The sequence below is a fragment of the Schistocerca nitens genome, chromosome 4 (assembly GCF_023898315.1).
Source record: "Schistocerca nitens isolate TAMUIC-IGC-003100 chromosome 4, iqSchNite1.1, whole genome shotgun sequence".
Classification (NCBI taxonomy): Eukaryota; Metazoa; Arthropoda; class Insecta; order Orthoptera; family Acrididae; genus Schistocerca; species Schistocerca nitens.
The window spans coordinates 327,218,125-327,245,893 of record NC_064617.1 but is presented as its reverse complement, the minus strand read 5'-3'; the positions used below and the strand labels follow the sequence as shown (position 1 = coordinate 327,245,893).

The 27,769-nt window shown below is 39.1% G+C and overlaps 1 protein-coding gene across 1 annotated transcript in view; it reads left to right on the top strand.

The window, feature by feature from the left end:
• Positions 1–27,769, top strand: part of LOC126253485 (uncharacterized) — a 314,750-nt gene that overhangs the window by 243,119 nt on the left and 43,862 nt on the right. The window contains exons 5-6 of the mRNA XM_049954857.1: positions 20,565–20,780; positions 26,348–26,704. Coding sequence (XP_049810814.1) covers positions 20,565–20,780; positions 26,348–26,704 — 573 coding nt within the window. The remainder of the gene's footprint in view (positions 1–20,564; positions 20,781–26,347; positions 26,705–27,769) is intronic.

Below are 27,769 nucleotides of genomic sequence, written 5' to 3'. Positions count from 1 at the left end.
TATTTATCTGTAAATCCTACAAATTGGTGCTTCCAATAATAGAGTCAATGGTGAAATATAATATCTGGCATACTAGAATCAGTAGGATACTCTGGTGTCGTAAAAATGTGAAATAAATTACTGCCAATGAATGAGGATATAATTTTGGTAGACCACAGCAAAATGTAAGAGTTCTGAGGATTAGAGACAGAAAGAGGATTTTTTTTTTTTTAATAGTCAGCTTTTTCCATCAAAATAAGACAGGTTTATTAATTGCATTCTTCGTGATAATATTCTTCTTAATAAGAAAATAATACTACTACAGCAAACCAGATACTGCAGAAAGACACACATCTATAAATATGAAAATTAATGGTTATGTATTGTAGTGCTTTAGAAAGTAATGAGTACTTGTGCAGGATAATGCTATTGTGATTGGTCTCTCATCCATTTGAGTCCACAATAATTACTTGTATACATTTCATTAAAAGTATCTCTTTCTCTGTTTAAATTGCCTTTTGCTCAATTAATTAATTACACTGATATTGAACTTAGATTCTCATATTAAATCACCCATTCCACCTTTAGACAGACAGACAGGTAGGTATGTAGATAGAGGGGGGGGGGGGGGCGGGGAGAGAGAGAGAGAGAGAGAGAGAGAGAGTTGTGGTGAACATCCATAAATGAGTAGTTATGCAGGATAATGCAATAATAGAAATGATACAGTTGATGAAAGTGCTTTTGGGAAATGGGTAAAGAGAATTTAAGTGTCAAGAAGTGCACTTAGCCCTGTGATCAACCTCATTTGGGTCACCCTATCACAGCCACTGCTCCCAACATGGTAAACCACATGATATCATTACTTGTGTTGAGCTGCACATCAGAACTCAACAATTGACTCCTCAGCTGTTGGTGAGAATTAGAAATGTGTGTGCAGTGATTGAGACTCTTGTGTTTCTCACACATATAAAGGTGTACTCAATATGGGCTGCAAAAATGCACACAACAGATGGGTTGCACAAATATTCACAACAGACCACGAGATTCAAAGAAAAAGCATTTCATCTGAACTGTTGAAGCATTTTGAGGCCAATGGAGAGGTCTTTGTGTCATGGATCATTATAGCTAGTGAAACCTGAGTGCATCACTTTGAGTCACAAACAAAAAGAAGGCACTGTAGTGATACCACCCACAATCACCAAAAGTGAATAAATTCAGGGCAGCTTCCTCTGCTGCAAAGTCATGATAACAGTCTTTTGGGATAGTGATGGTATCATTCTCATGGATGTGTTGCCAAAAAGATGAACCATTAATTCAGTGACATCTGTGAAGCTGTGAACAAACTCAAGAACCATTTTTGATGTGTTTGGTCTGACATGAATGCAAAACAAATCTTCCTTCAGCATGACAGTGCACGTCCACACATTAGTCGCAGCACTCAGGATCACATCACCAAATTGGGTTGGACCTAACTGCTCTCATCCACTCTGTAACCCAGACCTGGCATTCTTAGGCTTCCACCCACTTGGACCACTTAAGGATTTGCTAAGTGGGACACATTTTGAAGGTAATAAGAGAGTAATTTATGCAATAAAACATATTACATCCACGGGCAAGAGCTTCTACCGACAGGGAATTCATGGTCCTATACATAGGGGCCATAGAGTGTAAGAGGGACTAAAATAGTACATTTAAAAGAAGTGTTATTTGGTATTGTTAGCAATAATGCATTCTGAGAAAAAATTGTGGGACATTATTTATTGAACAATCCTTGTACATTATGTTAATGTTCCTTCCACAGATGCTAAATAAAATGGTCCTCATGGCTGAAAAGTTATCAAAAATTCTGAAACATGTTTTGATTTAAAAATTAATACCAAACATTTAACAAACATGTAAATGTGTACTCAGTGGAGTGCTAAAGATCGTTCTCCAGTTATTCTAGCCACACATCATTATACAGAGAGAGTGCTTCATTACTCAGACAGATCACAATACAGCAATGAAGATGCACAAAAATCAGATTTTACATAACATTTTATTTGATATTATTAACAATATAAACATCAGTTGGCTCTTGTAAGAAATTCTTCAGTGGAGTAGAAGTTGGTCATGAGTAAGTCCTCATGACTCTTAAATTGTGCCATAATAGTAACTGATCTTTTTATGGCTAGTGGCAAGTTATTGAAAATGTATGTTCCTGAAAGATGGAGACTGTTCTGGACAAAAGTTCTTGACCATAATTCTTTAAGTAAATTATTCTTACTTCTAATATTGAGTCAATTAACTGAGCTGTTGACTTAGAAAAAATATATATTATTTATGAGAAATGTCATTAAGAAATAAATATAGTGTGATTCAGTAGTTTTTGTCCCCTGAACAGGCATCTGAAGGATGTTCTTGAAACGACACCACAAATAATTAATGTTACACGCTTTTAGACTTTGGAAAACTTCAGTTGGTTTGCCAGCTTTTTTAAATCTTTATATGACCCATGTCTGACATTTATTTTGAAATAAAAATTTCATTAAGACTTGGTGAAAGAGAAACCAGGCAAACTGTGATGACAATGGTCACAGACCACCACAGTCACTGTGTTGCTCACTGTGGCATTGTCCTGGTCAAACAAGAGGCAGTTGCCCATGCTAGTTTCTCTTGCTAACAATGGGCACCTGGCAGATTGTGATTTCCTACAGAGACCATGATGGACGAGTGTGGACAACTGAAGGAAATGTCAGAAGAGACCACAAGATTAAGTAAATTGGATCATGCAAACATAATTTTGTACAACACATGTCATACTGAATACAAATATATCTCAAAAAAGGCAGCAACTTGCAAGTCTGAATCAAACAGTCATTAATTTATTCCATATATTTGCATAATACATACTAGTATGTGAATATTTTTTTGTAAAAAAACAGCTCAGTTATATTAATATTCTTGCATGAAATTTAAAGTTGTCAATTCCATGCAAAGATTAGGCCTTTACAGAGTAACAGTACAGTATCATTCTAGTGGATCATTTTAAAAAATTGTTCACTGTCTTAAAGATTTTCCCTTTGTATATCTTCACTAGATGATTAATGGTGCACAATTAAAGGTAGTCAAGATTTTTAATTCAGTGAGCTTGAATAATGTTTGAAGTACTTCATGAGACATATGAGATTAACTGAGAAGTGGTCTAACAAAACTACAGTTCCTTGCAAAGACAGTGAAATTCATCATAGTCTTCTCGTTTAGTATTAATATCATACAATCACTTTCTTTGCTATCCCAAAGAGTGTGCAAATAGAAGCAAGCAGTGAGCATAGAACTACTACTCATGTGTATTGTAAAGAAGCTGACTCATTCAAAACAAGCACTATTCAACAACTGGATCATTGCATCCTGCCTGTGCTCTGTTTGATCATGGCTGCAGGCAGCAGCGTGTTCTACATGTGTTGACATCCCGCTCTCTTTTTCACTGAGCCTATAGTTTTTGGCAGTTCTAAGATATGCTCTTCCCAACTGAATTTATTATCACCTATGCACATTTCTCAGCAGTACTCCCTCTAGCTACCACTCCTCACCAGTCTTCCCAAACACATTAGATAATTATATTATCCTGTACCTGGTATTCTTTCTGTGCCACTTCGTATCTGTCCTCTTCCCTTCATGCCCATCCCTCTTGTAGTTGGGAATTCCAACATTAGGTGTGTAATGGGCCCCCTTAGGAACATGACTGCCAAGGAGGGGAAGGAAACCAGTGTGCACTCTGTGTGCATACTGAGAGGAGTCATTACAGATGTGGAAAGGGTGCTTCCGGATGCCATGAAGAGTACAGGGTGCAGCGAACTGCAGGTGGTGGCTCATGTCAGTGCCAATGACGTGTGTCGCATTGGATCGGCTAGCGGAAATGACTGCGAGTCTTGCTTGCCAGATTAAGGCGGACCTCACAATCTGCAGCATCATCGATAGAACTGACTGTGATCCTTTGGTGCAAAGCCGAGTGGAGGGTCTGAATCAGAGTCTTGGGTGGTTCTGTGGCCTTGTAGGCTGCAGATTCCTTGACTTGCGCCATCAGGTGGTGGGTTTCCGGGTTCCACTTAATAGATCAGGAGACCACTACACACAGGTAGCAGGGGCTGTGTGGAAGGGACTGGGCGGTTTTTTAGGTTAGAGGGTCCCAGGAAACTACATAAAGGGTGTCCACCTAAAAGGGGGCAAGTAAAACACAGTAAGATAGCTGTAGAAACAATTGGTATTGTAGCTGTAAATTTTAATAGCTGTGGGGGAAAGAACAAGAGGTCCAAGCCCTAATAGAAAGCACTGAAGCTCAAATAGTTATAGGTATGGAAAGCTCACTAAAGTCGGAAATAAGTTCAGATGAAATTTTTTCAAACAACCTAAAAGTGTTCAGAAAGGATAGATTAAATACAGTTGGTGGTGGAGTATTTATTTCTGTCAGAAGTAGTTTACCTTTTAGTGAAATTGAAGTAGATAGTTCATGCGAAATACAGGGTGTTTATAAATGAATATCGGGGCTTTAACACTTTATTATATTATTATTATTCACGTTTGGGCCCTACTGGACCACGCGAAGTACAATCACGGGGCATTCAGTTATTTTCTTTTAGACTTTCTCTCTGCCCAAATTGTTTTCATTCTCTCGGAATGAGCTCTTTTCCTTTCATCAGACCATGTGGTTCCAGTTTTCTTTGGTTTTTCAGCTTGACCAACTACCCAGTCATGAATTTTTTGCCTAAATAATTTTCTGTCTTGAATTTCATCTTGTTTTATATCTGCCTCTTTCATGTCCTCTTTTATAGCAGCAATCCATTTTATTGTCTCAAATTTAGCTTTACTTCGATTTTCGTAGAATTCCACTACTTGTTTAGTTAGTCTGGTAGCATCCATTCTTTTAATATGCCCATAAAATTTTAATCTGCGTTTTTTCATATCTGAATATATGCTGGTGTATTGTTGAATTTCACTATTTGCTCTTAGCCTGTATGTTCCTTCTTCAGTATATTTTGGACCTAGAATTTTTCTGATTACTTTTCTTTCTCTTTTTTGGATTTCTTGAATGTCCTTTTTTCTGTTTAAAATTAGCGTTTCAGCCCCATAAAGGCACTCTGGTTTTATGACTGTGTTGTAATGTCTCAATTTAGAGTACCTCGAGAGACATTTTTTGTTGTAGATGTCTTTTGTAAGTCTAAAAGCTGTCTCCATCTTTTGACAACGAATTTCATTTCCAATTTTTTCTAGACCAGTCTCTGAGATTGTTTCACCTAAATATTTGAATTGTGAGACTCTTTTGATTTTTCCATACTTAGTTTCCAAAAGTTTGGGTGCCAGTTTGTTGCTAGTCATATACTGTGTTTTTTCAAATGAGATTTGGAGACCTACTCTTTCTGCTGTTTCTTTAAGGATTTCTATTTGTTTCTGAGCAATTTGGATGTCCTGCGTTAGAATAACCAAGTCGTCTGCAAAGGCCAAACAGTCTATTCGAATATTTGTTCGTCCTAATTTCACTGGTTGGTCAATTTTGAACTCCAATTTTCGTTCGCGCCACTCTTGTATTACTTTTTCTAGAACGCAGTTAAATAGCAATGGAGAGAGTCCATCACCTTGCCTCACGCCTGTTTTTATTTCAAAGGATTCTGAAATTTCTCCTCTGAACTTTACTTTTGATTTTGTACCAGTTAGCGTGTCTCTGATAATTGCCGTGGTTTTAGGATCCAGGCCTTCTTCTTTCACAATTTGGAAAAGAGATTCACGACCCACTGAGTCATAAGCCTTTCTAAAATCTACAAAGGTACAAACTAGTTTTTATTATTATTAATTAATCTTACAGTTATGAATGATACGTCAAATGAAAGAGCAACTCAAACTGTTTTACCAAGAACCTTATAAATGCCACCTCACTGGCATAGCAAAGTACGCGATTGATTGAGTTTCACTGTACCCAAGCGCTGGATAGGCCTCAAAGGCCCCAACACCATGCTATTTTTTCCTTTGGGGCTTCATCAAGGATCATGTGTATGTGCCTCCACTACCAGCAGGCCTCCCTGAATTAAGAAACTGGATTGAAGCAGCTATTGCTACAATCACTGAAGACACACTTATCGATGTTTGGGAGGAACTCAGCTATAGACTTGATGTGCGTCGTGTGACAAATGGTGCTCACATTGAACATTTATAAGGTTCTTGGTAAAACTGTTTGTGTTGCTCTTTCATTTGACATATCATTCATAACTGTAAGTTTAATATAATAAATATTGTAAAGCATTAAAACCCTGTTATTCATTTATAAACACCCTGTAGTATGGGTAGAGGTTATACTTGACAATCGGACTAAACTATTAATTGTATTGTTTTATCAACCCGCAACTCAGGAGATATAGTTGCTGAACATTTCAAAGAAAACTTGAGTCTCATTTCAAGTAGGTACCCCACTTTTACGATTATAGTTGGTGGTGACTTCAATCTACCCTCGATATGCTGGAAAAATTATATGTTTAAAGCCAGCAGCAGGCATAAAATGTCATCCGAAATTGTACTGAATGCTTTCTCAGAAAATTATTTTGAATAATTAGTTTATGAGCCCACTCGAAGCATAAATGGTTGCAAAAGCATACTACACCTCTTCGCAACAAATAATCCTGGACAGATAGGGAGTATCATGTTGGATACAGGGATTAGTGACCACAAGGCAGTTGCTGCTAGGCTGAATACCATAACACCCACAATCATCAAAAACAAACGCAAAGTATATGTATTTAAAAAATCTGACAAAAATGCTCTTAAAGCCTTTTTAAGATAACAGTCTCCACTCCTATCGATCTGATCATGTAAGAATAGAAATGGAATCATTTCAAAGAGATAGTATCAATGGCAACTGAGAGATATATACCACATAAATTAATAAGTGATGGTACTGATCCCCCATGGTACACAAAATGGATCAGATCACTCACTGTTGCAGAAGCAACCAAAAAAGCATGCCAAATTTAAAAGAATACAAAATCCCTAAGATTGGCAAAGTTTTGCTGAAGTTTGAAATATAGCACATACTTCAGTATGAGATGCTTTAAATAATTTCCACAAGGAAATTCTGTCTCGGAATCTGGCAGGAAACCCAGAGAGATTCTGGTCATACATAAAGCACACCAGCGGCAAGACGCAATCAATACCTTCACTACACGATAACAACGATGAAGACACTGATGACAGTACCACTTAAGCAGAGTTATTAAACACAGTTTTCCAAAACTCCTTCATCAAATAAAATGAATTAAGTATTCCTGAATTCTAGTCAAGAACAACTGCCAAGATGAGAAACGTAGAAGTAGATATCCTTGGTGCAGCTTAAATCACTTAATAAACGCAAGGCCTCCAGTCAAGATTGTATACCAGGCAGGTTCCTTTCAGAGTATACCAATACAATAGCTCCATATTTAGCAATTACATACAACTAACCGCTCGCTCACAGAAAGATCCATACCTAAAGACTGGAAAATTGCTCAAGTCACACCAATACCCAAAAATGGAAATAGGAGTAATCCACTGAATTACAGGCCCATATCACTAACGTTGATTTGCAGTAGGGTTTTATAACATATACTGTGTTCGAACATTATGAATTGCCTGCTTAGCTGGGTGGTAAAGTGCTCGCCTCCCATGAAAATGGACAGGGGTTCAATTCCCGACCAGGTTGGAAATTTTCTCCGCTCAGGGACTGGGTGCTGTGCTGTCCTCATCATCATTTCATCCTCATCACTGGCGTGCAAGTTGCCCAATGTGGTGTTGACTGAAATAAGACTTGCACTTGGTGGCTGAACTTCCTCAGATGGGGTCTTCCGGCCAATGATGCCATACACTCATTTCATTTCATGCCTTGAAGAAAACGATTTGTTGACAAACTGCATGCCTATGGAATATCATCTCAGTTGTGCGACTGGATTCATGATTTCCTCTCAGAAAGGTCGCAGTTCGTAGTAATAGATGGAAAGTCATCAAGTAAAACAGAATTAATATCCGGTGTTCCCCAAGGAAGTGTTATAGGCCCTCTATTGTTCTTGATCTATATTAATGACATAGAAAACAATCTCAGTAGCCCTCTTAGATTGTTTGCAGATGATGCTGTCATTTACCATCTTGTAAAATCATCAGATGACCGAAACGAATTGCAAAATGATTTAAATAAGATATCTGAATGGTGCAAAAAGTGGAAATTGACCCTGAATAAAGAAAAGTGTGAAGTTATTCACATGAGTACTAAAGGAAATCCACTAAATTTCGATTACACGATCAGTCACACAAATCTGAAGGCTGTAAATTGAACTAAATACTTAGGGATTACGATTACAAATAACCTAAATTGGAATGATCACATAGATAATGTTGTGGGTTGAACAAACCAAAGACTGTGATTCATTGGCTGAACACTTAGAATGTGCAACAGGTCTACTTAAGAGACTGGTTACATCACACTTGTCAGTCTTATTCTGAAGTATTGCTGTGCAGTGTTGGTTCCGCATCAGGTGTGAGTGACAGATGACATCAAAAAAGTTCAAAGAAGGGCAGCTCGTTTTGTATTATTACAAAATAGGGGAGATGGTGTAACAGACATGAAACATGAATTGGAGTGGCGATCATTTAAACAAAGGCGTTTTTCATTGCAACAGGATCTTCTCATGAAATTTTGATCACCAGTTTTCTCCTCTGATTATGAAAACATTCTGTTGGCACCCACCTATATGATCGTCATGATAATATAAGAGAAATCAGGGCTCACACAGAAAAATTTAAGTGCTCATATTTCCTGTGCGCCATTCGAGAGTGAAATGGTAGAGAGACAGCTTGAAGGTGGTTCATTGAACCCTCTGCCAGGCACTTTCTTATGAATAGCAGAGTAATCACTTAGATGTAGAGGTAGAACAATGTTGTTTATATATCTCATGATTGTGATACCTCCTCCCTTCCTTACTCTTCCATCAGCTGTCCAATGTGAGCTCCAGCAGCTGTTCAGAACATTTGGTTCCTCTCAAAATCTGTCACCTGAATCCATCTTTCTCCAAAAACTGAACTATGTGATGCAGCACAGTGGTTAAGACACTTGACTGGCACTTGGGAGAACTGAAGTTCAAATCTTTGTCCGAAGACCCAAATTTATATTTCCCGTAATTTCCGTATGTCACTTAAAGTAAACAGAAGACAGTTCCATTGAAAAGAATACAGCCAATTTCCTTTTTCAGACCTTTACAATCAAGACTTGTTTTCTGTCCTATGCTGACCCTGCTATGGATGAGATCCTAGCATGGCTCCAAGAGTGGAGATATCCATAGAAGAACATGCTGCAATTGTAGCACTTAGCCAAGCAGGTTTATCTATTCGCCAAATTGCGAAACAGTGTAGGGTATCTATAGGGGGAGTGCAACACACCCTTCACCACCAGAAGACAACAGATAGCAATAAGGACCTACCACAATCAGGACAAACTTGTAAAACAACTAAAAGTGATGATACATATATCAGAATTACCAGTAAGAGAAATAGATTCAAAACAGGCCCCAAATTCATGCAGAATTGGTAGAAATGAACACGACAACAATATCTGTTGCAACAGTAAAAAGGAGACTGACTGAAGCCGGCTTGAAAGGATGTGTCACAGCAAGAAAACCCCTTCTAAGGCCCATAAATAAACAGAAGAGAATTGAATGGGCTAGTAAACATCATAATTGAACATTGGAAGAGGGGACAAAGGTGTTATTCACTGATGAAATGAAGTTCGAGATTTTTGGAACCAGAAGGAGAATATTTGTTCACCGATTTGTAGGGGAAAGAGTAGCCCAGCAGTGTGTTCTACCTACAGTTAAACATGGTGGAGGTTCTATTATGGTTTGGGGATGTTTTGATAGAGTTGGCGACATTGTGAAAATAGAAGGATGTATGGATCAGAAGGAGTACCACTGCATACTTCAGTATCATGCAATATGAAGTGGATTGTGCTTACTAGGGAAAGGGTTCACCTTGCAACAGGATAATGACACAAAACATCGGTTGGCATACTGTACGAACTACATTGCGTCAAAGGAAAAACGGAAAGTACTGAATGATATGGTATGGCCGTCCCAAAGCCCCGATTGTAATCCCATTGAAACGGTCTGGGATGAAATGGACAGACGTATCAGGGAAGTTATATATCCAGCAAGGAACATCTCTGGAATATTGTTAAGGATGGGTGGAATCATATAGATTCACAATACCTACAAAAACTGATTGAACGCATGCCTCGAGTTTGTGAGGCAGACATTAAAGCCAAAGGAGGATACTTTGATGAAAGTAAAATATAATGATTGTGATTGTATTATATATGTGGAAGTTAATATATTTTGTGAGAAATAACGTTTGATTTGTGTTGTAAATCTGAAACGCCAGGGCGTATTAAAATTACTGAGCGGTAGTGTACATGCAGAGGTTCTCAAATCATGGCAAAAGCACCACTGCAATGTAACAGTGATGGAGGACCTAAGCCAATTACTCAACCACTTCATGTTTTGTACATACATGTGGAAATCCGAATCATGAAAAGCATAGACTGCTACTCACCATGTGGAGGAGATGGTGAGTTGCAGACAGGCACAACAAAAAAGACTGCTATAAATTCATGCCTTCAGCCAAAAGATCTTCTTATAAAGTAGAAAACACACTCATGTTTATATAAACACACCTCACACACATATATGACCACAGTCTCTGGACACTGAAACCAAACTGTGGGTAACTGCGCCTCATGGGAGAACAGTTCATGTGTGGTGATAAGGAAGAGGCTGGGGAAGGAAGGGGGAGAGATAGCAGGGTAGGGTGGGGGACGATGTAGTGCTGCTTGTGGGAGCATGCAGGGATGTGGTGGGGAAAGGGTAGGCTGCTAGATTCAGTCAGGATGTTTGAGGGGAGTGACAGCAGAAAAGGCGAGAAGTAAAGGAGGGGGAAAAGACTAATGGGTGCATTGGTGGAATGGAAAGGTGTTAGTGGGATGGAGTGGAAGCAGGGAAAGGGATAGGTGGGTGAAGGACAAGGACTAATGAAGCTTGAGGTCTATGTGAATGTAGGCTGTATTGCAGGGAGCTTTCCCACCTTTGCAATTCCGAAAAGGTGGTGTTGGTAAGAAGGATCCAGATCATACAGGCTATGAATGAAGCTGTCACTGAAGTGAAGTACGTTGTGTTTGGTAGCATATTCAGCAACTGGGTGATCCAACTGTCTCATGGCCACAGTTTGTCAGTGGCCATTCATGCGAACAGACACCTTTTTGTTGTCATGCACGTGTGGAAAGTAGCACAGTGGTTTCAGCTTAGTTTGTAGATCACATGACTGCTTTCACTGATAGCTCTGCCTTCGATGCCTTGACTGAACAGGAATAGATGGTGATGAGAGGATGTATGGAACAGATCTTGCATCTAGGTCTATTGCGGGGATATGAGCAGGGGCTGGGAGCAGGGGCGGACAAGGATATTGCATAATTTCAGTGGGTGCAGAATACCACTGCAGGAAGGGTAGGAAGGATAGTAGCGAGAATGTTCCTAATTTCACAGCACGATGGGTGGTAGTCGAAACAATGGCAGAGAATGTGTGTCAGTCACCCCAGTTCTGGTTGTCACTGTGTCATGAAGGGAGTGCTTCTTTGGCAGACAGTGGGAGGTGGTAGGTGACTGGATAGGTATGGCACAGGAGGCCTGTTTCTATACAAGGCTGGGAGAGTAATTTCAGTCTGTAAAGATCTCAGTGAGAACTTTGGTATATTTGAAGAGGGACTGCTCGTCACTATAGATGCTATGGCCACAGGTGGCTAGGCTGTGTGAAAGGGTATGGAACAGGTGGGAGCTGTTAAAGTGGAGATATTGGTGGTGGTTGGTAGCTTTGACATGGATGGAGTTACTGATGTAGTCATCTTTTGAGGTGGAGGTCAACATTGAGGAATCTGGATGCCATCATGAAAGACTCTGAGGGCACATCAAGGAAGGTGGCTTGTTGGGTTAAGGAGGACCAGGTGGAGTGAATGGGGGAGATGGTTGAGATTCTGGAAGAAATGGAGATAGATGTCCTCATGGTCGTTCCAGGGTAGACCTGGATGCAAAACCTGTCCCATACATCCTCCCACCACCACCTACTCCAGTCTGGTGACAAGCGCCACCCATCCCAACAAAGGCAGGGTGTCTTTGAAAGTGGTCATGTGATCTGCAAACTAAGCTAACACCACTGTGGTGCTTTCTAAGTAGACATGACAACCAGCAAGCTGTCTGTCCCCATGAATTCTACACACAGTATATCTCTGACGTCGATCTATTGTAGAATTTTAGAACATGTTTTTTGCTCGAGTATCATGTCGTTTTTGGAAACCCAGAATCTACTCTGTAGGAATCAACATGGATTCCGGAGACAGCGATCGTGTGAGACCTGACTCGCTTTATTTGTTCATGAGACCCAGAAAATATTAGATACAGGCTCTCAGGTAGATGCTATTTTCCTTGACTCCCGGAAGGCGTTCGATACAGTTCCGCACTGTCGCCTGATAAACAAAGTAAGAGCCTACAGAATATCAGACCAGCTGTGTGGCTGTTCTCAATGGAGAGACGTCTACAGACGTTAAAGTAACCTCTGGCATGCCACAGGGAGTGTTATGGGACCATTGCTTTTCACAATATATATAAATGACCTAGTAGATAGTGTCGGAAGTTCCATGCGGCTTTTCGCGGATGATGCTGTAGTATACAGAGAAGTTGCAGCATTAGAAAATTGTAGCGAAATGCAGGAAGATCTGCAGCGGATAGGCACTTGGTGCAGGGAGTGGCAACTGTCCCTTAACATAGACAAATGTAATGTATTGCAAATACATAGAAAGAAGGATCCTTTATTGTATGATTATATGATAGCGGAACAAACACTGGTAGCAGTTACTTCTGTAAAATATCTGGGAGTATGCGTGCGGAACGATTTGAAGTGGAATGATCATATAAAATTAATTGTTGGTAAGGCGGGTACCAGGTTGAGATTCATTGGGAGAGTCCTTAGAAAATGTAGTCCATCAACAAAGGAGGTGGCTTACAAAACACTCGTTCGACCTATACTTGAGTATTGCTCATCAGTGTGGGATCCGTAGCAGATCGGGTTGACGGAGGACATAGAGAAGATCCAAAGAAGAGTGGCGCGTTTCGTCACAGGGTTATCTGGTAACCGTGATAGCGTTACAAAGATGTTTAGCAAACTCAAGTGGCAGACTCTGCAAGAGAGGCGCTCTGCATCGCGGTGCAGCTTGCTCGCCAGGTTTCGAGAGGGTGCGTTTCTGGATGAGGTATCGAATATATTGCTTCCCCCTACTTATACCTCCTGAGGAGATCAAGAATCTAAAATTAGAGAGATTCGAGCGCGCACGGAGGTTTTCAGACAGTCGTTCTTCCCGCGAACCATACGCGACTAGAACAGGAAAGGGAGGTAATGACAGTGGCACGTAAAGTGCCGTCCGCCACACACTGTTGGGTGGCTTGCGGAGTATAAATGTAGATGTAGATGTAGAATGGCCACTGAAAAACCCTGACCAAGATACAGCTATACCATCCAGTTGCTTAACATGCTGCCCAATACAATGTGCTTCACTTCAGGCACTGCTTCACAGACTGTGCCATCTGTATCCTTCCTACCAAAACAAGATTTTCTGAACTGTGCAGGTGGGAACCCTTCCTGCAATATATCCTGCTTTGCCATAGCTACCGTGGCCTCAACCTTTGCTACTCCCTGTCCTTCACCCACCTGTCCCCTTCTCTGTCCCCACTCCACTCCACTCCACTATAAAGCCTTTCATTCCACCAATGCACCCATTAGTCTTTCTCTCCTCCTCTGCTTCTCTCCTCCTCCTCCCCCCAAACCCTCTGACTGCACCTAGCAGCCTTATCCTGTCCCCACCAAGTCCCTGCATGCTACCACAAATAGAACTACACCCTCCTCACCCCTACCTACCCTGCTATCCCTACCCCTGCACCTTTCCCCCACCACCCACTGATTACTACTCCCATTAGGTGTAGTTACTCGCAGTCTGATGTCAGTGGCCAGAAACAGTGGTAATGTGTGTGTGAGCTGCTTGCATGAATGTGTGTATGTTTTCCACTTTAGAAGATGGCCTTTTGTCTGAAAGCTCAAACGTATAGCAGTCTTTTTGTTATGCCTGTGTGAGACTCACCATCTCCTCTATGATGATTAGCACTCTGCCTTTTTATAATATTGTCATTATTCCAGCCTGAATTTTCCATTGTTTGACACTCAGAATCTAAAGCCTCTATGACAAGCCTTACTTATTGCATTCAGCACATTCATAGACACTTTAAATTGATCCAGATGCACAATCGCATATATTTAAAGGTTGTGGTTTTTCCAGCAGTTTTGCAATTGAAGACTAAGTAAGTGATCCTTCCTTCTGTTTCTATGCAATAAGTAGAAATTGTTTATGTAGTCAGATGACTGCCAGGTGCTGTACTAAGCTTCAGTCCCCTGCAGGCCTTTCTGCATTTCCTGATATTGAAACTTTCCTAAAATGGTGGGTAAAGTGTGACAGATATCAATTCTAAGTTGTGATTTATTTCTAAATGGATTTCTGTTGATCTTCAACAGTTGCTTTCTCAATAAAACAATGAAGTATGGCACTATACATGGGTTAAAATTACTTTGTGATTGACATTTCAGTGAGTTGAATGTTGGGGGCAAGCCACAATTCAATCATAGTTCCTTTGTAAGTGCCACATGCTTACTGTGTTGCCTGTTTTGTAAGTTAAATGCAGCACCATGTGAAGTGTGACTGGCTTCGCACTGGCAACACTGTCCCCCTCATTGCAATCTGTCAGTCACAAAGTAATTTTAATCAGAGTATAGTAAGACACAAAAAGCCATGGATTACAGAAGGAATCAAAATAGCACATGCAAGGAAAAGAGATTACAAGAAATGATAGGGATAAGCAAAAATGAATAGGGCTGATATCATGGTGCTGGTAATACTCTGCTGTCTTAAGGAAATTGATTAAAAAAATTAAAACAATGCAGAGTAAAATATATTAAATAAACCATTGAGATAATAACAATAAATCTGCATTTAAAACAGTTAAAAATGAAATGAGAGGCTAGTTAAAGTTTCTGAGGATTTAGTTATTAAGAAAACAGCCATATAATAAATGATAGATATTAGGTAGCCAACATGTTTATCATCCTCGGGAGATTTGCATTGACAATTTAAGTGATAAAGGAGTTGCATACAAGTAGGGAACAGTGCCACAGGCTTACAGAACAATCACATTTACTCCATTCTCTGCCAAAGACATTAAGATGGTAATAAAACCTCTCAAAAGGAAAAATTGCCACAGAGTTGATAGAATCTCAAGAAAATTATTAAAATACTGTTCTTCACATATGTGCCATGTTTTCAGTCACATATTCAAGATTTCATCTTTTTTTTAGTCACCATTCTTCTGACTGGTTTGATGTGACCTGCCACAAATTCCTCTCCTGTGCCAACCTATTCATCTCAGAGTAGCATTTGCAATCTATGTCCTCAATTATTTGCTGGATGTCAAAACATTAACTTACTTTTCCTATTTTCACTTTCTGCTGTGAGCTTTTATATTTATGAAATTTTGATAATCATGAGGGATTTGGACAATGTAGTAGGGGAAGGAATAACAGCCAGTATTAGGAATGAAAGAGGAGAGAGACTCCTTCAGTACTACAATAAATTTCAGCTAGAAATTGCAACAACAATGTTCAGGAACCACAAGAGAAAGACGTTTGCTTGGAAGGAAGGTAAAGCAAAATGGCTACAGGAAAAATGTGACAAAATCAAAAAGAAAATGTAATTGGAAGGACAGCACACTGAAAAGGTAGAATATCTTTTGGTAAAATTAGGAGTAAAGTTTTCAACATTAAAACTGAAAAGGTAATTCCACTATTAAATGTCGAGGAGAGAGTAGATACGTGGAAAGAGAACATTGAGGGCCTCTACTAGAGGGAAGAATTGTCTGCTGATGTGATAGAAACAGAAATGGATGCCAATTTGGAAGACATGGTAGGGAGGTTGGGGGGGGGGCAGGGGGGGGGGCAGGTGCAAATATCTCTTTCAGTTAGAATATCACAGAGCATTGGGAGACTTGTGATCAAACAAGCCAGAAGGTATACACGACATTCCCACATAATTTCTTAAATCATTGAGGAATTGGAGACCAAACAATCATTCATGTTAGTTTGTAGAATCTATGAAACTAGAAACATACCATTACACTAGCAGAAGAATATCATCCACATAATGCTGAAGATATAAAAGGCAGACAAATACAAGAATTATCACTGCAGCATCTCAGACTCAATATACAAGACCTGGAATGCATTCTGAGGAGAAATGGATACTCCACCAGTTGCATAAGAATTATCATGAAACCTAACATGAGGCAAAGTGACATGTCATAAGAAGAAATGTTGGATAGTGCCTTTCTGCCATACGTGCCCAGAGTGAGGGACAGAATCAGCTGTACCTCGTGCAAACATAGTGTAAAAACTCCTAAAACTAATCAAGACCAGAGAATTTTTCAGATCAGTAAAGGTAAAAAATGACCCACTTGCATCTTGGAAATAAATCACATACTGTGTACATGTGGAGTAGTCCATGTTGGAGTGACTGAATGATCCATCAATACCAGGATCACTCATAAATGGTTTAAGACTGGCCCAGGTAATAAAATTCACCAGCATATAGATTCTCGCTGTGAAGAAGAGCTACAATGCCTGTTTGTTCAGGAATTAATAGAACTTTAGAAACATGACAAGAGTTTCAAAAAGGAAAGGAAAGGCTCAAGGTAAATTGATCCTAGACTCCTGCGAGGCAGCAAAAAATTTTTGCAGGGTACAATGGGAGAACCACAGGTAAATGATCTCAGATGACGGCACAAAAGGTACATATAATCTTTGACTGTGGACTCAACTAGTTTTCCACCAGGTATGGAGGGTGAACCTTAGACAATGCCAGCCACCCATGCTGGTAAAACATCAGGAAAATCATTAAACAAACATTGGCTGAAGATCCCAATATAGAAACCTGCAGGCAATACATTAACAAGTGACCACAAAAGCCTAAAAAATTTTGTACCGCATGATCAGCATAACAGCTCATGCATCCAAGTTGCTTATAAGAATAACATCCAGAAGAACAGGCAAAGAAACCTGAGGATCTGGTAGACAACGATCAGTTTAGATTTAACAACATTACAAAAAGATAGATTGCTACTCACTGTAAAGATAATCCATTAAGTTGGAGACAGGCACAATGAAAAGACTGTTACACATTATAGCTTTCGGCCACAGCTTCTTCAGTCAAGAAAACACATATACTTACACACAAACAAGCACATCTCATAAACACAACTGCTACCATCGGCAGCTCTGATTGGAATATTGTTTATATTCCAATCTGAAGTTTCCATTGTTCAATTTAGCTTTAAGAAAGATAAAGGTAAAAGAGAGGCAGTTGCACTTTATAATGAAGTCAAGATTTAAGAAAAATAAAGAAACTTTCGAGGTATTTGTTGGCTTAAAAATAGTTTGACAAGTAAATGGCTATCAGATAAATAGGTATGAACTGTATGGAAAGGCAGGTATTATATCATTCAATATATATAAGAACCAAGGGGGGATTTTAAGAATGGGAGACCAGAGAGGTGCTGAGATTAAAAAGGTTAAGATTTTCCCATGCCATTGCTGTCCTCAGTGCAGGTGAGGAATAATTACACAATCTGTTGAATGACATTGAGCAGTCTACTGAGCATAAAAAATGGTTTGAGGGTAAAAGCAAAAAGCAATGAGTAGTAAGAGAAACGAGATTAATGATAAAATTAACATCAAAATTGGGGGGCTATCTATTATATGAAGTGAAGGAATTCTACTACCTCAGAAGTAAAATAATGCACGATGGATGAAGCTAGGAGGATATAAGAAACATATTAGCAGAGGCAAAGTGGGTATTTGTTGCTAAAAGAAGTCAAGTAGCTAGTATCAAACATACATCTTAATTTGAGGAAAGTAACAATATTACGAGAAGGAAAGTCGCTACTCACCATGTAGCAGAGATGCTCAGTCACAGATAGGCACAACAAAAAGACTCTCGTAATTAAAGTTTTCAAAATGCAGTTCACACACACGTCTGCAGTCTCACTACGTACTCCAGTCTGGCCACTAATGTCACCTACCCATCAAAGGCAGGGCTACCTGTGAAACCAGTCATGTGGTCTACAAGCTAGGCTGCAACCACTGTGCTGCATTCTATGTAGGCATGATAATCAGGAAGCTCTGTCTGTCTGCATGAATGGCCACTGCCAAACTGTGGCCAAGAAACAAGTGGACCACCCTGTTGCTGAACACACTCCCAAACATAAGATCCTTCATTTCAATGGCTGCTTCGCAGCCTGTGCCATACAGATCCTTCCGCCAACACCAGCTTTTCTGAATTGCGCAGATGGGAACTTTCCGTGCAATACATCCTACATTCTCGCAACCCTCCTGGCCTCAACTTTCTTTAGTCACTGTCCTCAACCATCCCACCCCCTTCCCTGTTCCCATTCCAGCACTACACAGCTGTAATTCCACTGCCACACCCAGTCTTTTCTTCTTTTTTATTTCTTTCCTTTTCTGATACTTTCCCCCCTCCCCCCCTCCCCCCTCCCCCCCCTCCCCCCCACACACACACACTCAATTCTCTCCTGCCCTCTGTCTAAACTTAACCTACAGTGTTTCACTGTCCACCATCCCCCACCATACTATCCCTCCCCCTCCCTGCCCCAGCCTCCTCCTTACCCCCACCCAGTCACCACTCCCACCATGCATTGATGCTGCTGCTCACAGCGTGGTTTTAGTTGCCTGAGACTGCAGTCGTGTGTGTGAGTTGCATTTGCGTGTGTGTGTGTGTGTGTGTGTGTGTATTGTTGACAAAGGCCAATGACCAAAAGCTTTAATTATGAGAGTCTTTTTGTTGTGCCTATCTGCAACTCAGCATCTCTGCTGTATGATGAGTAGCAACTTTCCTTCACATAATATTCCATCCTGGACTTTCCATTGTTTGATTTAATTTGAGGAAACATTTTTGAGTATGTTCATGTGAAGCACAGCATTGTATGGAAGCAAAACATGGATAATGGGAAAAGTGAAAAGAACAGGGCCAAAACATTCTAGATGCAGTGTTACGGATGGATGGTGAAAATGAAGTAGACTGATAAGACACAAAATAAGGAGATTCTCTGCAAAATTTGTAAATATTGTCTAGAAGAAATATGGGGATAGTAAGACATTTGTTAAGTCAGCAAATAGCTTTCCTGGTACCTGTACTAAAGGTGGCAGTAGGGGGTGTAAACTGCAGGGGAAGACAGACATTGGAATATATCCCACAAAGAATCAGAGGTGGTGGGTGTGCATACTACTCTGGGATAAAAGAGATTGGCACAAGAAAGGAAGGCATGACAGTCATATCAGACGAGTCAGTACATTTTCTCCCATTTGAACTTTTTCATTAATGATCAGTCACAGTTCATAGACAGTAGTAGAATAAAAAATAAAATATGAAAATGAAATGACTTACACTATGCATAGATATTTCATCTGTAGTGTGACATAGAAAAGAGTGAGCTTACAGCCATAACAATCTTTGTTCACTTAGCTGATAATATAAAGTATCTATTATATAATTAAATTAAAAACACAAATTGATATAATATTTGCTTTGCAACTTGTACCACACAGAAGAATTCTGTCCACCTCATAACTGGATATTGCAATTATGATTCATGGAATATGCAGATAACTAAAAAACATTGTCAAAGATCTCCTCAGCATGGGTCATTTGGAATGAGCAATGTATCTAATCTACTGCTGTATTGGTCTACAATCAAAATTTCCGTGCCTAGAAACCAGTGCCAAAGTCTGGAATGGTACTTTGTGAAACCATCAGTGTTGTCTAGGCAACTGTTTGTATTCTTCAAGACAATGCTCAAATAATGTTTTGTGCCATCTTTGCAATTTCATCAAGAGACTGTGCTCTGTTCACAAAGAAAAGTGTAGACTTGACTGAGACCCTGTAAAACCATAATGTGCAATGCTTCTTCTTACCTTTGAGTAATGTGTGTATTCAAAGCAAGTAGTACTCCTTGCATACACTGATAGCACAGCTTCTTCTTATGAGAAAATCTTGATGACCATTAACATGAATGTTCAATTGTGTCTTTCCATTTTCCTAACTTTTCCAATCATACACTTTTGGGCATAAGTGTTAAAGTAATTATGTAGTTAAATAACTGTATCCATGTGTAGAGCACAGTTAGTGTAAATGCAAGAAGAGAATTAGAGTTCTGCTTTGCCCGATAAAATTTGTATCATTTGTTTACAGTACTTTTAATGTTTTAGTGTACACCATAAGATATATGACTGCAAAGAAAAAAATATTTTCTGTTTTAGCACCAGTTTTATTCTTTTATATTTTTTAATGTATGTGTTCTATTGGCATTTAATCATGTTTCTGTCTGCAGGCTAGCTCTCTCATTTTACATGAGTGCTATTATGACTGCTTTGAAGCCAAGGGTCTATCTGGGGAGCCAGAAGGTACTTCTGCAGCTGTGCCTGCAACAGATGACCAACCAGATGAATCACAAACCACAGTTGCCGATGAGTCACAGACGAACCCTTCTACTGTCACTGATGCCATGGATTTGAGTGAAACTGAACCACCAGAAATTGATCTAGAGGTACATAATGCAGCATAATCCAAAGGGTTATCTGAAGTGTGATTTTTATATAATAAGAACCTTTTTTGAATTATTCGGTGTAGATATGAGTAAGGATTGCATGTGAGTGAAAAACAGTGTATAAATTCTATACACAGAAATGCTAATATGTGCACACTTTCTCTTGATGTCTTGGATTCCTAGTTTTCAATCAGCCGAAATAATAATGCTTCATGCAAATATGTCATTTACATTGACAACTGCCAATATTTGCAGTCAGCTTTTTGACTTTGAGTGACTAGAGTACAGTTGTTCAACTTCACTATTTGTAATTTCAAATTTAATGGAGACTGATATTTACAGTGTGGTGGAGCATCTGTCAGTTTATAGGGCACTACTACAGTTCCGTTAAACATTTAGTTCTTCATTACCTCTGCAAGTCATTTCTTTTTTTGGTCCCATTACATTAGTCAGTCCTATGTCTACTCTAAAACCTTTCAAGTAAAAGTGTGTGAACCATATATTATTTTTCAGATTTTCTGTTGGGGCGCATATTTATGTATGACCTACTTGTGTAGCTTTTAACTGTACCCAGTGCATGTTTTATATTCTCATGTACGAATTGGATTACATTCACTGTGCTTTGGTTGGTTTGTTTCCTGTCAACTAAAAATAGCCCAGATCACAAACTTACAAATTAAAAAAGCTATTACCACTTTTTAATCCCTTTGAAGTAAGTACATTCACTAGTAGCCACTATCAAAACCCTGGATATGTGAAAGCACGTCTTCTTTAACTAAGGTTAATTTATTATAATTATCTTTGTGTACAATTATATTAACATTTTTGTACCATAAGAGAAAGTATCTACATCTACATCAATAATCCGCAAGCCACCATACAGTGCATAGCGGAAGTATCCTGTGCTGTATCCTGTGTCACTGATAGCCATTTCCTTTCCTGTTCCACTCGCAGTTAGAGCAAGGAAGAAGCTACGTGCCTCCATATGAGCCCTAATTTTTCATATCTTACCGTCATGGTCCTTACGCGCAGTGTATGTTGGCTGCAGTAGAATTGTTTGGCAGTCAGCTTAAAATTCTCTAAATTCTCACAATAGTGTTTCATGAAAAGAAATCCCTCCAGGGATTTACATTTGAGTTCCCCAAGCATCTCAGCATCACTTATGTGTTGTTCAAACCTAAGGGTAACAAATCTAGCAGCCCGCCTGTGAATTTCTTCAATGTCTTCCTTCAATCCCACTGGGAACGGATCCCAAACACTAGAGCAGTACTCGAAAATAAATCACACCAGAGTCCTACATGCAGTCTCCTTTACAGGTGAACCATTCTTTCCCAAAATTCTCCCAGTAAACCAAAGTTGACTATTTGCCTTCCCTACCACAGTTCTCACATGTTCTCTCCATTCTATATTGCTTTACAACATTATGCCCAAGTATTTAAACAACTTGACTGTGTCAAGCAGGCACTAGTAATACTGTATCTGAATTTTACAGGTTTGATCTTCCTATTCATCCACATTAGCTTAGATTTTTCCACATTGAGATCTAGCTGCCATTCATCACACCAGCTAGAAATGTTGTCTAAATCATCTTGTACCTTCCTATGTATCTTCCTAAAGTCACTCAATTTTTACACCTTACCGTACACCACAGCATCATCAGCAAACAGCAGTAGATTGCTGCCCACTCTCTCCGCTAAATCATTTATGTACGGTATATAGATAACAACAACGGCCCTGGCACACTCATGGTGATACCCTTGTCTCTGATGTCACTTGCTGTCAAGGACAACATCCTGGCTTCTATTAGTTAAGAAGTCTTCAAGTCACCCACATATCTGTGAACTTATTATTCCAGACACACGTACCTTCGTTAACAGCCTGCAATGGAGCACTGTGTCAAACATCTTCCGGAAATCTAGAAATATGCCATCTGACCATTGCCCTCCATCTATAGTTCACAGTCTATCAAGTGAGGAAAGGACAACTTGAGTTTCTAAAACCAAAGCTGAGTTTCTAAAACCATGCTGATTCATGGACATAAGCTTCTCAATCTCAAGAAAGTTTATTTTATTCAAACTGATAATATGTTTAAGGATTCTGCAGCAAACCAAAGTTAAGGCTACTGGTCTGTAATTTTGCAGGTCTGTTCTTTTACTCTTCTTATATACTGGAGTCACCTGTACTTTTTTCCAGTCATTTGGGACTTTGTGCTTGGCGAGAGATTCACAGTAAGTCCATGCTATGTAAGAGACCAATGTGGTAGAGTAGTCTTAGTGAAACTGAATTGGGATTCCATCTGGCCCTGGTGATTTATTTGCTTTCAGATTTTTCAGTTGTTTTTCTACACCAGGGATGCTTATTACAATGTAATTCTTACGGGAGTCTGTCCAATGGTCAAATGACAGTATGTTTGTACTTTCCTCCTGTGTGAATGAGTCCTTGAGTGTGATATTTACAACTTCAGTTTTTGTTATGGTCTCTTCAACTGTCCCACCAGACTGGTCAACAAGGGACTGAATGGAAGTCTTAGACCCACTTAGCAATCTTACATAGGACCAGAATTTTCTTAGTTTCTCTGCCAGATCATTTTGCTAAGATGTGACGGTGGTTGTTGTTATATGCTTCATGCGTAGATCTAAAATATAAATATTGAGTTATATCTAATTTAAACAAAATAAATGCAATAAAACCATAAAAGTAAAAAAATATAGAAACACAAGACATTAAAGTACATAAGTGTTGCTTGAAGTAAGGCTATAGTATGTATGGTAAACTTTGCCTCATCACAGAAAGGATTGCTGAACACGATCTGTCATGTCTGTGTCCGTTCGTGTAGTGTCACAGGCATGTAGTCTTTTTTACCTAAGCTTGATGATACTCAGAGATGGTAGGATAGACTGAGAATCAAAGAAAATCCATTACTGTTCTTACTCTGCCCCTTTTATCTGTCTGAAATGAAGCTGGCATAGTGCTTTTCATTTATTTACGCTCTTGGATACCCACTTTTTCATCTTTGTCTCTTCTCATCCCCAATCCCCACAACAGATAGATCCCTCTCAATATGGGGTGTAAGTAATTCTGTCTGGTGTGTGTGTCTCAAATTTGAAATGAGACAATGTGTAGTTTAACAACTTGGTAGTGTGTTTTATCCAATTTATATTACGATCATTATGTTGAAGAAGTTTGAAGATTTTACCTTAGTAATCAACTCATGTCTATGACAAAATTTGTTGTTGGTGATGTACCCTTTGATGTTATGCATATTCTTTTCTTTTAATTTTTTAACTAAATGAATGATTACCTCTTCTAATGTTACTGTTGTCTGCTGAAAGATAGAACCTGTACCATCTATAAAAATAATAAGTGCTACTTGTTGCATATTGAATTAAATTTAATTCCTATACATGAGTGGAGTGAGTTCTAGATCATGGTCTGAGCCCAAAGCAGCCTCTTAAGTAAGAGCTTGAACATGATAGATCAGCTTACAAAAGCATTCTTCTTCAGAACATGCAGCTGCATGGTACTGATCCTAACTTGTATTTAAACACCTAACATTAAGAAGTATTCGTATGTCAGTCCTCATCTGGTCACATGTCAAGAATCCACAACTCATCAATTGACAAACTTTTTTGCTAACTTTCAGGCTTTTATCTGTGACCTGGATATGCTCCCTTTGAGTCATCCTAAAACTTAAGATTTCTTTAAGTTACATATACAATTTCAATGCTGCTCCCAAGCCTTTGGCTTCTTCTTCCTCTTAGATTCACAATATATATATTTTTTTTTTACTTGAATCCCCTCTCCCATTCCATTTTTTTTTATTTTCTTTCCTTTTTTGTTGTGACTAACACTCCTTCTTATTTCTTTGCCAGTTCTTTATTTTTTTATGTTATCCCTGAATGTGTGTTAATACCACAATGGCCATCTTTTGCCCATTAATACAAATGTTCTATCATTAGACGCTCACAGTAGTATAGGTGGTGTGATGCGCTACCCCTACCACAGCTTGCTGACATTCACTTTATTATACTGCATTATACAGGTATTACGTTCACCAATCCAGCAAGTACCTTTCCTCACAGTCCTATTAATATAAATAACCCTGTGTAGTTATGATTGCCTTCACGTCTACTAATTGCCTTCTGGATAGGAAGTGAACACATTATTTTATTAAAGGAAATCCTAAATAACCTCAATGTTGTAATGGTACTTTGACTTCCGCAAAGTTATAATTTACGATCGCGCACGCAGAAGAGCGCTGCGCCAGCGACCGATTTTATAAATAATTTTGTTCTTTTTTTTTTACTTTTGCGTAGTTTTTTGTTTTTTAAGAACTAATGAAGATCTCTCTCTCTTGTCTTGATACGAAAGACGTGTATTTTTCCGTGATGTGTTGAATGTACTTTTGGTGAAAATTAAAATTACATAACAAAGCAATGTTGTCTCAATAGCTAATGAGGAGGAGATAAAATAAAAGGTAACACTACAATGTGAAGCTGTTCCTGGCATCATATCAGTCAAATTATATTTCCTTGGTAGAGAAATTGACTGTGACTGTTGTTTTAATTTTAAAAAATATATATTTTTCCAATACAACAGTTGTGATATGTTTCCAACATCAATGCAATAATTACTCCAACCTGCCTCCCCCTCACCACCCCCACCCTCCACCCCCCCAAAAAAAGTTTCGCTTCAGTTCTTGTATGTGAGATTGACAGCTTACTGTGAGTTAGTAGCTAGCTCCAACAGCTACTGTCACAATGCTACTTGTCTGACATGAAACAGTAGTTGAGCCCCACACGTGGGATGCCACTAGTATCATTGCAATATCAACAGCAAATTTTGTTTAGTTATTAAAACAATGTCCAAACCAGCAGATGTAAGTTTAAATTGCCATTGACTGTGGCGACCTCATCGTAATACTAGCCTATTTGCAGGTATGGTCATTGAGCAACACACTGCACTTACATTGGGAGAGTAACAGTTCAGATCCACATCCAGTCGTCCTGCTGTAGGTTTTCTATGATTTCCCTAAATTTGTTCCGTGTAAATGCTGAAATGGTTTGTCAGAACGGGCAAGGTTGATTTCCTTCCCCACACTTAAAAAGCTAACAGTCTGAGCATGTGCTCCATCTCTAATGGCCTAACTGACAACAGAACTTTAAACCCTTATCTTCCTTCCAAGCATGGTTGGTTCTCCATGAAACTGGAGAAGTACTAAATGAAGCCTGATCTGGCTTCAGCTGGTTAAAGGGCACAAAAAAGGAAGGAAGTCAGGAAATATATTTATATACAACATTAGTGAGTGGTGGGGGAAGGAGTAGGAGCGATGTGATGAACTGGCGTTTAGATTGGATAGACTCAGGCATATCAATGAAGAAAACACACAAATTTATGTTTGAGTCTAAGTCTAGGCATAGTTCTAACATTAAATTTTCCAACAACAGTAATTTGACAAGTGTTAGAATTTAGCAGCTATTTGGACAACTATTTCTTAATCTGTATACTTCTCTGACTCTGCTTTCTAGGATTACTGGAAAGTAGTTAATTACATCTTTCTTCTGCAGGTACCAGCAAATCCCTCAGATGATGGCAGCAGAAGACGTCGACAAGCAAGATCTGAGTCCAAAAAAGAACTGCCTCATCTGTGCCTACAAGCAGATGATGGAACACAGATGTGCCATGTATACACAGAGTTTGGTGGCGGAATTGGTCTGAATACCAGCCTTTTATCTGCTGCTGAGACAGAGGGGCGCTGGTGTCAGTACCAGCTAGGTCAAAGTGTTTCTTGTCGAGTGAATGATGGCCCTAATTGTCGAGTCCGCTGTGGATTGCAGCAGCCATACAACTTGTTTCCTGAGCCAGAGAAGCTGTGTGAACGTTCAATAGGTGATCCTGTCCTTACATTCTGGCTGTACCTTGTGGTGAGTAGTAATCAAAAGCATAAAGACATCAGTGTTCTGAACATAGTGTAGCTATGACAATAACTGCGAAGTCTACGCTTTATTGTTTGTGCTATTTATTATTCCATTACTTATTGTTGTTGTTGGAGACTTTGTTAATTTGCCCAAACAGATAACAGGTCTACTTCTGTTCCATTTCTCAGACAGGGCATACCAACAATATTTTTTTATCTAAGTCTGTATATACAGTAATTTAGTGATATAGGCAGAAAAATAACTAAAATACAATACTGATTAGTCATAGAAAGACAGTGCAGATTGCCTCCATTATGCCCATCTGAATCTGGAATCCTATACTCCTGTCCATCATAGTCTTATCATTCTTTAATTGATTTTTAAGAGGAAGTTATGTTTCTTCAATGCAAAAGCTCATCTAAATATTCCTTAGAATATAATTCGAGGAGTAATAGGGAACATTATCTTTCTCCCTTTGTCACAACTGTCTTCCATTTTTCTTCTTTTATCATTTCCACAGTGCTTCTCGTTTTCCACTGCGCATGCCCTTCTTTTCTTCTTAATATACTCTTATTATATTAACATTTTCATTCTTCTGTAGCAAATCTGTCTATCTATGATTAATCATCCTTTCTACAGAATTCTTCTGTGGCCAATATAATAATTTTCCTGGGCAACTTGCACTTTTATTTCATATCTCCTTTTCTAACTGCAGATACTTTTGCCATAATCTTTATCTGGTAATTTTCTTCTTGTTTCACAGTTATGACCAGTTGACCTCAAAATCTGCTGCACACTTGACATGATCTACATGATAGAAAGAAAGGATATAAGAAAATCCATCAATAAAATAGGGTAACAAATAGAATAAAAGGGGAAAGAGACCTAAAGGGGAGAAAAATTGCAACTAATACCAATGGAAGAAGGAAAAGGGGCTAGCATGAGCCAGCAAGAGAGTGGTAGGATACGAGATGTGAGAATTTATCAGAGAGAATGTTTCTGTCTCTGACATAAAGGGAAGCTTGTACCAGGAAGTGATATCTGGTGTTTGACGAGGAAGTGTTAGTGGCC